Genomic DNA, 13972 nt, shown 5'->3' with positions numbered 1-13972 from the left:
CTTTACAACTTTTGGGGGTAGGGATGAGTTGGGGCGGTTGGGAGGGAAGGGATGGTGGGGGAAAAACAAAGGAGGGGGTAACAATGCTTGATAGGAAATGTTCTCATTCCCTTACTCATGTAACTGTAACCCCTCTGTACAGTATCTTTACAATAAAAATATATATTAAAAAGAAAGACCTTGTGCATAAATATCTCCAAAGAGGAGAATTTTGTCTTCTTTATATCTGACTTTATTCTTCTGTGTTACAGTTTAAGTCACTTGTTTCTTCTGATGAAGATGGTAGCCCTATTTGGACAACATGAGAATGTATCAAGAATGGACAGATCATGCAGCTGATTTCTTTTCCCTCTTTCCTGTCTAAGCTGTTGCTCATGGCCCTCAGCAATTCTAGCTGGAGGCTACCCCAGCCTTGTTTTTTCTTAGTAGGTATTCCAGGTTTAGAGGAAAGTCAGCACTGGATAGCCTTGCCCTTGGGTGTCCTTTACTTCCTTGCTCTAGTGGGCAATGTTAGTATTATCTTCATTATCTGGAATGACTCATCCTTGCATCAACCCATGTACATCTTTTTGACCATGCTGGCTGCCATTGACCTGGTTCTGGCCTCCTCCACAGCACCCAAAGCCCTTGCGGTGCTTCTGGCGCATGCTCATGAGATTGGGTACATTGTCTGCTTGATTCAGATGTTCTTCATTCATGCCTTCTCCTCCATGGAATCCGGTGTCCTGGTGGCCATGGCTCTGGATCGCTATGTAGCCATTTGCCACCCTCTGCACCATTCCACCATCCTCCATGCAGGGATCATAGGGCGCATCGGAATGGCGGTCCTAGTGCGGGGTGTGCTCCTTCTCATCCCTTTCCCCATCCTGTTGCAGCGCCTTGTTTTCTGCCAGACCACTGTCATTGGCCATGCCTACTGTGAACACATGGCTGTGGTCAAACTTGCCTGTTCAGAGACCACGGTGAACCGAGCTTATGGGCTTTCAGTGGCCTTGTTTGTGGTTGGTCTCGATGTGCTAGCCATTGGAATTTCCTATGCCCTCATCCTACAGGCAGTGCTGAAGGTTCCAGGGGCTGAGGCCCGAGTGAAGGCCTTTAGCACATGTGGCTCTCATGTGTGTGTTATCCTGATCTTCTATGTCCCCGGAATGTTCTCCTTCCTCACTCACCGCTTTGGCCATCATGTCCCCCATCATGTCCATGTTCTTCTGGCCACACTGTATCTCCTGGTGCCACCTGCCCTCAATCCTCTTGTCTACGGGGTAAAGACTCGGCAGATCCGCCAGCGAGTGCTCAGGGCGTTCTATATCAAAGGACTGAGCTGAGCAGATCCTAATTGTTTTCTCCAGAAACTCCTTTCATGGACACAGACAGTAGTCCAGGGCTCTCTGGATTATATTCAGAGTATCCATTCCATGATAAGAAGGCCTTCTAGTTGACTAGAATACTCCCAGGCATTGGTGTCTGTAATCTCCTAGGATGCGTCTGGATAGTTGGATTTATGTGAGTTGTCTTTCTCATCTTTTTTCCCCTTCTAGTCCAAACAAATATCCAATCTTTGGGTTTGGGGAGATAAGAGACATAGATAATATTATGGATATGTTATCACTTCTGCCCTTACATAAGAACTGATAATGTAATGCTGTCTGGAATGGGAAATGGCAGAGCCATCCTTTGTTTGGTTTTGTGTGTAGAGTGTCTTCAAAACCTCTAGGTTACTAGAATGATCTATAGACTACTGTACTTCTGTGTAGCAATGGAATCTTCAAACCACCTGAGTAGTCAACAATATGAAAAAAATCTTGCAGTCATTGTAATATCTAGAATGTTCATTTATTTAAAACTAATATAAGCAGATAGGTACTTTATATAGGAGTCATAGGAATAATAATATAGGATCATATTTACAAGAGAGAATTATATATATGTACACACATACACATATATACATGTGTTTATGTATGTGTCTGTGTGTATGTGTGTGTACATTGCCTGGATTCTCTTAAAAAGCTTGATTTTACTTTTAAATTTATTTTTTTGTTTAGGGTTAAAGAAGGAATAAGACCAAGTATTATATATGTGTGTGGTATGTTTTATAAGTATTAGCAAAACAAAATAAGCCAATTAATTATTATTAGCATGTAACAAAATCAGCAAAATGTGCTAAGTTTGGGTGTCAGTAGCATAGCTTTAATAAAGCAAGTAGTAAATGTAGAAGTAATTATGTCTTCTGAAAATAGAGTGCCATCAGTCAAATCTATTCCTTTTCATAGCAACTGGGTAAAATCTTGTAAGAGGAGTGTCACAACCTGTTAGCTGGATATTGTTGTAAGATCTGGTTTAACTCTTTTATTTTTTTTTATTGTGAAAATACCATATAGAGGGGTTACAATTACATGAGCAAGATAATGAGAACATTTCTTATGAAGCATTGTTGCCTCCTCCTATTTCTCCTTACCATCTCTTCCCATCTTCCTTCTTCCCCTGCCCCCCGCCACCCCCTCTCCCACGCCAAAGTTGTAAAGTTTGTGTTTTGACATAACGTCTTGTACATCTCATTGTTGCAATGGGTCCGCCTGTATCCCTATTTAAACAATTTGTTTTTTTCCCTTCCCCTCTACAAATTATACCAACCTCAAATACAGTGAAAACAAGAGTTATACCATGGGGGAGGGACATACAAAGCAACCAAGAAATCATCTTATAAATATCTTAGAAACAATAGCAAGAAAGAAAATAAAACATTTGAGTCCTTATATTGGGGTTCATTTCGCCTAACATCAACTTATCTGACCGTTTCTGCTTGACTCATATATATACTAGTTATTGCAAATAAGGGAAACCATGGGACCTATGTTTCTTTGGGCCTGGCTTACTTCACTTAATATAATTTTTTCCAAGTCTTTCCATTTCCTAACAAATGGGGCAATGACATTCTTTCTGATGGAGGCATAGAATTCCATTGTGTATATATACCACATTTTCTTGATCCATTCATCTACTGAGGGGCATCTGGGTTGGTTCCATATCTTAGCTATGGTAAATAATGCTGCAATAAACATAGTTGTGCTGGTTTAACTCTTTTGTATTCCTAGAAAGTAGCATATTTAGTTCAGCCCTTGAAGAATTTAAGCCATTGCTATACTGAAATATGATGCCCAAGTGGTGAAAATATCATATTCTGGAGATTTGTACAGTAGAAATGAGAGGGACATTGAAGTTTCTATTATCTCCATTCTTTAAACTCTACTCCTGGGCTTGGGGCTTGGCTTAAGCGATAGAGAGCCTGCCTCACAAGAAAAAGGCTCTCAGCCAAAACACAAGTTCTGCTACCCTATTTTCTTTACTTCCACTAAACTTTTTTTTTCCTTAGAGATATTAAGTATTCCTTCTTGATTTTTTGTGTGTGTATCAGTCCTGGGGTTTGAACTTGCGGCCTGGGCACTGTCCTTTGACTTTTGTACTCAAGGCTAGTGCTCTACCATTTGAGCCATAGTTCCAGATCTGGCTTCTTGGTCATTAACTGGAGATCAGTCTCACAGATTTTCTTGCCTGGGCTGGCTTCAAACTATGATCTTTAGATCTTAGCCTTCTGAAGTGTAATCTTAACTAAGATTACCAGCTTCCAGTTTTTCATCTTTAGTTTGGCTGCCATAGGTGTATGATATAGGAAGGATGGCCGGAGTTACTCTTATTGCAGGATTTTGATGGTTCATGTACCCTGTAGTAAGCTTGTGGTATATTACATTCATTGGAAACTCTCTTTCTTGACCCCAGAGGTATTTTGCTTGGATAGGCTATAAAAAGAAGTATTTCTCATCATTTATATTACTTGATGCTGAGATCTGCAGCAGCAACCATGAGATGGAAATGTGAGCTGAAGGTGGCAGAGGAACAATATAGAAGGGCCCGTGTGTCTGACCCTGCTTAGGCCATCACCTGATTTAAACCTGAACCGGAAGTAAACTTGTGTCTGGATTAAGCCATTGCATTTTTGGGAGTCTTTGTTGAAACAGATTAATCTATAGTTTCACAATGGGATATGTATTAGGGGGATATGTATTAACCAATAACCCATACACAGAGTTCTCTAGCAAATAAGGATTGGGAAATATAGACAGGGCTAGAGGAAAAGGGAGGGTCAAGACCTGTAAAGAACCTTGTCATTTTTCATTGGCTTGACTGAAGCATCCCTTTTGAAAGTTAAGTTTTTGGCTGTCCTTGTGCTCCTGAGGTATCTCTGCCCAGAGTGTCCTGGACACTCCCCTCCCAGAAAGAAATGAATAGGGCTGTGTTCCTACGTCCGCAGCAAGAACAGCTCATGTCCTGCTTTCCCACGGAGCTCTTATCTATTTGTTCTTCTCACTGTATCTACTGTGGTTGTACCCGGTCCTCCTGTGCAATAGAAAGAGATAGAGTTACTACTAACAGCAGGATGCTACAGTGACACAACTCCCAAACACATTTACCCAGGACACCAGTAAAAGAAGTATGTGCTTGTTTTCTAATTCAAGCACCTTTTAGGCAATGTGGAAGACAGGTGGGCCAGCTAAGACAACGAGGAAGTGAAATGAATTGATTATACCTAATTAAATTGTCTAAAATTGGAAGATACTATCGGTTACATAGTTAAACACATTTCTAATGGCTTCTCTTCAACATATTTTTCATCTGAAGTCTAAATCTTCCCCAAACTCCTCTCAAATTTATCTTAAATTAAGCGAATAATATATATGCACCTCCTCCTATAATTACTAATTACTTCATTTTTGTGCACTCATTTTTTTATCAGAATGTCATGTGACATGAAGACATTGCAAAGGACTCTCATTACTAGGAATGCTAAGTAATACTTCTGTTCTTAGCCCTTGCCTCTGCCTTGGCCTTAACCTTTCTTATGTAGACTGTCAAATTTTGACTTCTTATATTTTTATTTTTTTGATGCTGTACTGGAGCTTGAACTCAGGGATTTGTGCTCTTTTGCTTAAGGCTGGTACTCTATCACTTGAGACATACCTCCACATTTGGACTTTTGCTGGTTAATTGGAGAAAAGATCTTGCAGAGTTTTCTACCTAGGCTGGCTTTGAACTGGGATTCTCATATCTCTACATCCTGAGTAGGTAGGATTGTAGATGTGAGTAGTCAGTTCTGACTTACCTATAAACTTTCTATTTGAAATGTCCTACTTACCTGTTACTTCAGGGTCAGTTTTCAAGTATCCTTAGAAGGATACTGACAATTTTCAGACATCATCTCCACCAAGCCATTAACAGACTTCCTACCATCCCTCTCTCTTGTCTTGATGATTTTCCTTGTCTAGCCTATCATTTAATTATTTCCTTGGGGAAGGGGGTCAATCTCTCAATCTCTCTGTCTCTGACAGTCTGTGTCTGTCTGCCTGTCTGCCTGTCTGCCTGCCTGCCTGTCTGTCTGTCTCTGTCTCTGTCTCTGTCTGTCTCTGTCTGTCTCTCTGTCTCTGTCTCTGTCTCTGTCTCTCTCTGTCTGTCTGTCTGTCTGTCTGTCTGTCTGTCTGTCTGTCTGTCTCTCACTGTATGTTGTATGGAGCTATGGAAGCCTGGTTACTTGACTAGTGCAAACTGTGTTTACCTACAGATACATATTTATCTCCTCTGTGAAAATGTGAAATTTACTTGATTAAGATCCCATAACTAACACATAGTAGTCTTAGTGGCTAGGACATTTCAGGTCATCTAACCAAAACACAGTTAAAACAAATCTCCAAGTATTTTATGGTTGGCATATATCAGAATATCTGATCTATACTAGCTTCTTGGCATTAGTCAGCTAGGAGTCAAGATCAGCTTTAGAACCCACAAATCAATTTTCACTCTTGAAATTTGCATTCACATATGCACTTGCACATTTCAGAGCATCTAGGAGGAGTCTTTCCCCCTCCCAAATTTTTAACCCTCCACCGCTGTTGTACAATGTTAAAGAATCAAGAAATGAGCACTAACAGTTGGAGCCTACGTGATGACAAAGGGGTGTCTTGCAGATTCCCCATGGAATCATCAAGCCCGGTGCAGGTGCTGGAGCAGCTGGATCCAGAGGATCAAGACGGGCCAAGAATGCCCACACACGGGGGTCTGGGGAGAAAGTGAGAAGTAGGGGAGGATAGATCAACTAGCTAAGTCTTAAATGGTGGATACACCTCTGCCACAAGGTTTTCACATTAAAAAATGTCTTCTCTGAAGACCTGAAAGCATCCATGAAAGCTGTGTTACATTGGAAGGGTACAGGAATACTATCAGTTTAACTGAGAAAGTCTAGGAAAGGTCACATTGCTCATACAAGTCCACATGTTCTAGCTGGGCCAGAAGATACTGTGTTCAGAGCATGAGACGGCCGATCACAACAGGCCCTCTCCTCCCTTGCCCTTCTTCTCCTTACTTCTTTTCAGGGCGAGCACATTTGAAGAGGAATAAGCTTGAAGAACTCAGAGCCTTTTGAAGAAGAAAATCTGATTCCACAGAACACTGTGTATTCAGTACCACAGAAAATTTAGAAATCAGTGGCAGAGTAACAGGTTCATTGGAATTAAGCTGATGTTAAAAGGACAGTAGGGAAAGAAAAACTGGGAGAGAGTGATGGACTGGGTGACATTGTCCAAAAAGAAAGATATTCTTTTCCTGACTCATGTAACTGTAACCCTTCTATGTATCACCTTTATAATAACCATAAAGAAAAGAGGGGGTGGGGGGGGAGAAGGAAGTCTACATTGGTGGCCAATGATCAAAAGAAAAGCAAGGATATTTGAAGGAGCATTACGTTTTCCCACAGCCGTATTTTGTCATCTTGATACTCCCTTGTGCTTCGGGATATATTCTAAACTTACGATTGTTACCAAATGAGTGCTGTGATCTCAGAGTCCCAGCATGGGATATCAAACTTGAGCAGCCACAGAACCCAAACGATATCCAGGAGTTTGCAAATTCTCCATTATTAGCAAGACAACAGTGCCTCCTTGTGTACATCAGCAAGAATAACAATCCTGGCATTCTCAGTCTTGGCAAGTGGACCTACAATGCTGCTTCAAAAAATCTGCGTTACTTATATGTTTATAAGGTAAATCTAGCTTTAAGAGAGAACTCGGTGTACTTCTGTAGAAAGATAAAGTCAAAGTTCAACAAAATAAACACCAGGAAGCAGGTACTTGAACGAGGTGGGGAGGTGTCAGAGGGGAAAGGGCAGATGATGGACAGGACTCTCTACTTAAAGATAATAAAAATAGAAATAAATAAGTAGATAAAAATAATCTTAATGGGTTTCTCATCTATTTATATTAGGTCAGTTCCATGTACCTGAAATCATTCTCAAAGGATTTTCTTTGACATAATATCATTTTTTTCTTTTTTGATTTTTTTTATTGTAAAAATACTGTACAGAGGGGTTACAATTACATGTGTAAGGTAATGACTACATTTCTTATTGAGCATTGTTACCTCCTCCTTTGTTTTTCCCCTACCATCCCTTCCTGCCCCACCTCCCCAACTACTCCCCACCCCCCGCCGAAGTTGTAAAGTTCATTTTCAAAATAGTGTATTGTACATCTCATTGTTACAACAGGTCAGCCTGTATTCCTATTCAAGCGTTTATAATATCAAAAATTTTCTTTTCTTTTCCCCTATCCACATGCTAGTCTTTTTTAAACATATTTTTATTATAAAGATACTGTGCAGAATTATTTACCATAGCTAAGATATGGAACCAACCCAGATGCTCCTCAGTAGATGAATGGATCAAGAAAATGTGGTATATACACACAATGGAATTCTATGCCTCCATCAGAAAAATGACATGCCTCTTTTGTTAGGAAATGGAAAAACTTAGAAAAAATCATAGTAAGTGAAGTAAGCCAGGCCCAAAGAAACATAGGTCCCATGGTTTCCCTTGTTTGCAGTGACTAGTACATGTCTAGGACAAGCAGAGTAGGTCAAAGGCTATGTACATATGACCATATGAGATGTTAAGCAAAATGTGCCCCAAGACAGGGACACAAGTGGTATTTTGTTTTGTTTTCTTGCTAGTGTTTTTAATGTACTTACAACACACTATGTGATCCTCTTGTTTGTATGTTCTCACCCCATGGTATAACCCCTGTTTTCACTGGATTTGATGCTGGTGCTCTGCACCTTGTATATATGTATTTGTAATTTGGGGAGGGGAAGGGATATTGCAGAATGCTTAAATGGAGATACAGGCTGACCCATTGTGACAACAAGATGTACAGGACACTATTTTGAAAACGAACTTTACAGTGTCAGGGTGGGGGGGATGGGAGGAGTTGGGGAGGTGGGGAGGGAAGTGATGGTAGGGGGAAAATAAAGGAGGAGGTAACAATGCTTGCTGTGAAATGTACTCATTACCCTACTCATGTAACTGTAACCCCTCTGTACAACATTTTTACAATAAAAAATTAATTAAAGAGGGGTTACAGTTACATGAGTAAGGCAATGAATATGTTTCCTATCGAGTATTGTTACCCCTCCTTTTCCCCCTCTATTATCCCTTCCCTCCCCAGTTCCCCAACTCTGTTCCCCCCTGAAGTTATATATACAAGATGCAGGGCACCAGAATCAAATACAGTGACAACAGGGGTTATACCATAGGAGGAAGAACATACAAAAGAAACAAACAAAAATATCACATGGTACATTAAAAACAACAGCAACATCCTCTTGTGTCCATATTTAGGGTTCATTTTGCTTAACATCATCTTATATGGTCATATGTACATTGCTTTTGACCTTTTCTGCTTGTCTGGTAGAATTATCCTAGATGTATACTAATTATTGCAAATAAGGGAAACCACGGGACCTATGTTTCTTTGAGTCTGTTACTTCACTTAATATAATTTTTTCCAAGTCTTTCCATTTCCTAACAAATGGGGTGGGTCATTCTTTGTGATGGAGGCATAGAATTAATACACACACACACACACACACACACACACACACACACACACACACACAACACAACACATTTTCTTGATCCATTCAGCTACTGAGGGGCATCTGAGTTGGTTCCATATCTTAGCTATGGTAAATAATGCTGCAATAAACATAGTCGTGCTGGTAGCTTTAGTGTGGCCTTGTTTGTGATCATTTGGGTAAATGCCTAGAAGTGGGATTGCTGGGTCATAGGGGAGCTTTTTGTGGAGTCTTTTGAGGAAACTCCATACTGCTTTCCAGAGTGGTTGAACAAGTTTACACTCCCACCAACAGTGCAGTAGGGTTCCCTTTTGGCCACATCCCCTCCAGCATCTGTTATTTGATGTCTTGATTAGATCCCTAGCACTACAAATATCATGTATATATAAAATGTACAATGTGATGTTTTAGTATCAATATGTATAACCAACTGAATTCTACAGTTGAGCTAACTTAATGTATCCATTTCTTCACATTTCTTCACCTTTTTTGTGGTAAGAACATTTAAGATCTACTGTTCTATGAAATTTCAACTGTACAAATACCCTATCTACATAATGATCTCTTATACTTGTTCTTCTTTAAAATTTTTTATTGTTATTATAAAAAGTGAGTACAGAGGGGTTTTAGTTACATAAGTAAAGTAAAAAAAAATTCCTTTCAAAAATGTCGCTCCTTCACTTGCTTTCTCCCAGTTTTCCTCTCCCATCCCCACCCTCAAGTTGTATAGTTCATTTTCAATACAGTAAGTATCATTGGTGCATTTGCTCACCCTTTGTCCCTCCATTGATGTGCCTCCCCTTACACTCTCAAAGACATATAAATGAACAAACAGAGCCAAAAGAAAAGAAAAAAACAACAATGAACAAACAAAATAAACCCTCTTGTTTCTATTTCCTGGAGTTCAATTCGATAAATACTACTTTATATGATCAGGTGCACATAGGCATAGTGTCTTTCTGTTCCTCTCCTAACAGTATCCTCCTTTCTCACTGTGTATGAATACCTAGAGACCTGTATAAATGATCATGCCCTGGTATATTTTAGATCTAGCTTTGGCATATGAGATAAAATATGCACTGTTTGTCTTTCTGAGCTTGGCTTACCTCACTTAACACCTCTGGGTCCATCCATTTTCCTGAAAAATGTCAGAATATCATTCTCTCTAATGGTTGTATAAAATTCCATTGTGAACAGGTACCTCATGTTTTGGATCCATTCATCTATTTTAGGGCATCTGGGCTGTTTCCACAACTTGGCTATTGTGAATAGTGCAGCTGTGTTGTTCATCGTAACTGAAGCTTTGTGTTCTTTGGCCAACATCTGCTGGTTCCCCCAACTCTCCAGCCCATGGTAACCCCTATTGTAACCCTCTGCTTCTATGAATTCATATTAGACACATAAAGTGTGCCTATGTACTATTTTTCTTCCCATATTTGGTTTATTTCAGCTTGCAAATTGTCCTTTCCATTATTGAGACTCCCCAATGCCTTTGCCCCTCCCCCTTCATTTAACTCCCATTACTGAATTAGGTACTTTATAGTCTATTCTTCTGGGAAATGGGCCACAGGGTCCAGGCTCCAGCTTCAGAAGAGCAATAGGGAAGGATGAGTCACAGTGGAGCATCTGACCCTAGATGCATCCAGGCATCTAGAACTATTAGCAGTTTAGCCTTCTGCAGTGGTGAATCTCAGGAGCCAGGAAAGATATGAGGAAGTGTCCAGGAAGTCCAGGAGCCTGGAATAGAGAAAGAAAGTAGAACTCCTAGTAGATGCAGAGCCTGCCAAGGATCTCATCATTCTGATATATGATTCTGATTTCTCTCAGAGCTGTGGTGGAGTCCCCAAAACGTCCATAGGCTTTAGACCTCTGGCTAAGAAAACAAGGCTCTCTTCCTGACTGGGTTAAAATTCTTCCTTTTTTATCCCTGAGTCTAAATTCATCCGTGAAGCAAGGTGACTGCTCTTGTTTCTAGTCAATCAAAGCTGGGCTTGGACTTTGGGATCGTCAGCTATCATTTTGATTCTCTCCTTGTTTGTCAGGTATTTTTGAACTGTTGTCAGAGGTCATGCTTTCTGTACATTGATGCCAGGACACAGGAATCACTGCAGATTCCATTGGTGAATCTGAACTGATGAGATTGAATAGTGAGGAGCATAATGGCAGCCAGTTTCCAAAAACCTTCCAAGTGAAGGTTTCTTAGCATTCACTATTGTTATAGGTCACTATACAAAATTACAAGGACTGTTTTAATTATAGTTGTTCCAGGACCTTAGTGGAGTGGATGCTTGAGAACACAGACATTACTGACAGCAGAAGGGTTTTCCAAACAAAGATCCCTAGGTTAATGGATTCCTGTATAGGTATATCTGCCTAAAACTCACCAGTTAACCAGCTTTGAGTCCCTTACCTATTCTGATTACTTTCCTTAAAGTTACCCAGTTCAAATTCTTAGAGGTAACTTGTGCAAGGATTGTGGTCTCTGCAAATTTTGAGATTCTTCATCTCTACCGGGAATTCTTTTCAAAGAACATAGGAAACTAAATGTTTAAAAGACTCCCTTCCTTCCTTCCTTTTTCCTTTCTCCCTCTTTTTTCTTCCTTCCTTCTCTCTCTCCCTCCCTCCTTCTTTCCCTCCATCTCTCTCTTTCTTCTGTCTTTCTTGCCTTCTTCTTTTAGCAGAACTGAGGGTTGAACTCAGTTCCTCATGCTTCTTAGGAAAGCACTCTACTACTTGAGCAATTTCTCAAAACCCTCCCCACTTTTTTGGTTACTTTTCTTCCAGACACAAGCTAACATATTTTGTTTGGTGCTAGCCTAAGATCACAATCTTCATATGATGAGCTCTTGCATAGCCAGGATTGTAAATGTGAGCCACCATGCCAGTTCAGGCTGCCTTGAACTATGATCCTCCAATCTCCATTTCCCAAATAGTGGGGATTACAAGTATTAGTCACTATGCCCAGCCTTTTTCTTCTTTTCTTCATCACCATCTCTAATTTCTTAGTACAATTTTCATTCTTTCTGTTATGAAAGCTCAAGAATAGGAAGTCCTAACTACCACTATGATGTGAGATTGCATACCTTGTTTCATTCATCTTTCTTTGGTTTGTTCCACATTTCCTTGTCCAAAAAGTAGTAAGTACATGTTTACTACTATTAACCCAACACTTCTTGAAGACTGAAAAGAACAAATTCTGAAGACAGGTCATTGGCTTTTTCTGGGCTTACATGGAGTCAGCTAAACAGAACTCTCAATGTAGCTATCCTTTCTAAATACTGAAAGAAGGGAAAACAGTGAATGAGGAAAGGAAGGAGGAAGGGAGGGAAGGAGGCATGAAGGGAGAAAGGAAAAATGGAGGGAGAAAGGAGGAAGGAAGGGAAGGACTAGATAAGTAACTGTGCCTGTCAAAGTTTGGTAACGTAGTGGCTGAGTGTAGAAATGTCAGACTCTGTGGCCCACAGTGCTGGCTTCACCACTTCCTATAATCAAACTATTTTGCTTCCCCTTATCTCTCCTTTTGTGGTAAAGTTAACATAACAATACTAATTACTCTTCAAAGTTATTTTTAAAGGATGAAATGAGCTAACTAATATGAAGCATTTAGAATAGTACTGGCACAAAGAACCACATGCCCATAAACAGGGTTGATGATTTTTTAACTGCACTGGGATAGGTTCAAGGCCCAAAAGAAATTAAGTTCTATGCATATAGATCGCATATGTTTGGTGCTCATATACTTCCGTTTTCATTATAATTTGTTCTAGATTTCCAGATGAATTCCAGCAACATCTCCACTCATCTGCTTCCCTAATGACCAGAGTTGGCAGCACTGGCTGTGTTTGCCCTTCAGCCTCCTCTTCCTGCTGGCCATGGGGGCCAACATCACCCTCCTCCTCACCATCTGCCTGGATAACTCTCTGCACCAACCCATGTACTACCTGCTGAGCCTCCTCTCCCTGCTGGACATGGTGCTCTGCCTCGCCGTCATCCCCAAGGTCTTAGACAACTTCTGGTTTGGCAACAAGTCCATTGGCTTCTCTGCTTGCTTTCTGCAGATGTTCATCATGAACAGTATCCTCACCATGGAATCCTGCACATTCATGGCCATTGCCTATGACCGCTATGTGGCCATCTGCCACCCTCTTCGCTACCTTTCCATCATCACGGATCAATTTGTGGCCAGGGCTTCTGTTTTTGTGATAGCCCGACATTTATCTCCCATCCTTTCTGCCAGACTAAGATACTATGCAGGGAACACCATTGAGAACTACATCTGCACCAACCTGTCTGTGTCCAGACTCTCTTGTGATGACATCACCTTCAATCGTCTCTACCAGTTTGTAATAGGTTGGATGCTGCTGGGGTCTGATTTCATCCTTATTGTGATCTCTTACTCCTTCATCTTGAGAGTGGTGTTAAGGATCAAGGCTGAGGGGGCAGTGGCCAAGGCCCTGAGCACATGTGGGTCCCACTTCATCCTCATCCTCTTCTTCAGCATGGTGCTGCTGGTTCTGGTCATCACTAACCTGGCCAGAGAGAGAATTCCTCCAGATGTCCCCATTCTGCTCAACATCCTGCACCACCTGGTCCCGTCCACCCCCCCCCCCGCCCCCCCCAGCCCTGAACTCCATTGTGTATGGTGTGAAAACCAAGGAGATCAAGCAGGGAATCCAGAACTTACAGAGGAGGTTGTAAAATTTGTTGCCTTCCCCTCTCCCCCCCCCACCTTTGGTGGTGTTAATAAAGAATAGGGAAATAAACAATTCCTTTGGAAATAATAAAAAAAAAGAATTCAAAATGAATGAATTTGGACTCAGCTTTTTATTGATATCTCTGGTAATAACAAATTTGTTTTAAATTTTTAAAAAATTGTTATTGTAGAGGTGATGTATAAAGGGGTTACAATTACATAAGCCAGGTAATGAGTACATTTCTTTTGAACAATGTCACCCATTCCCTTGCTTTCTCCCAGTTTTTCCTTCCTGTCCCCACTCACAAGTTGTATAGTTCATTTTCA

General features: G+C 40.7%; 2 protein-coding genes across 2 annotated transcripts; both read left to right on the top strand.

Moving 5' to 3' along the window:
• The first annotated feature begins 329 nt into the window (after positions 1–329).
• On the top strand, positions 330–1325 carry Or52l1 (olfactory receptor family 52 subfamily L member 1). The gene has a single exon (XM_070034741.1). It carries the CDS (start codon positions 330–332, stop codon positions 1323–1325), a length of 996 nt encoding a protein of 331 aa, XP_069890842.1.
• Positions 1326–5949: 4624 nt separating this feature from the next.
• On the top strand, positions 5950–13650 carry LOC138836605 (olfactory receptor 56A4-like). The gene is given in 4 exon segments (XM_070035377.1): positions 5950–6119; positions 6889–7124; positions 12739–13565; positions 13567–13650. Coding segments are annotated over 4 exon segments (1317 nt in total).
• Positions 13651–13972: the final 322 nt, after the last annotated feature.

Source organism: Dipodomys merriami, unplaced genomic scaffold (genome assembly GCF_024711535.1).
Source record: "Dipodomys merriami isolate MVZ:Mamm:240054 unplaced genomic scaffold, mDipMer1.0.p SCAF_25, whole genome shotgun sequence".
In the NCBI taxonomy this organism is placed as follows: domain Eukaryota; kingdom Metazoa; phylum Chordata; class Mammalia; order Rodentia; family Heteromyidae; genus Dipodomys; species Dipodomys merriami.
This window is presented reverse-complemented; position numbering and strand designations above follow the sequence as displayed.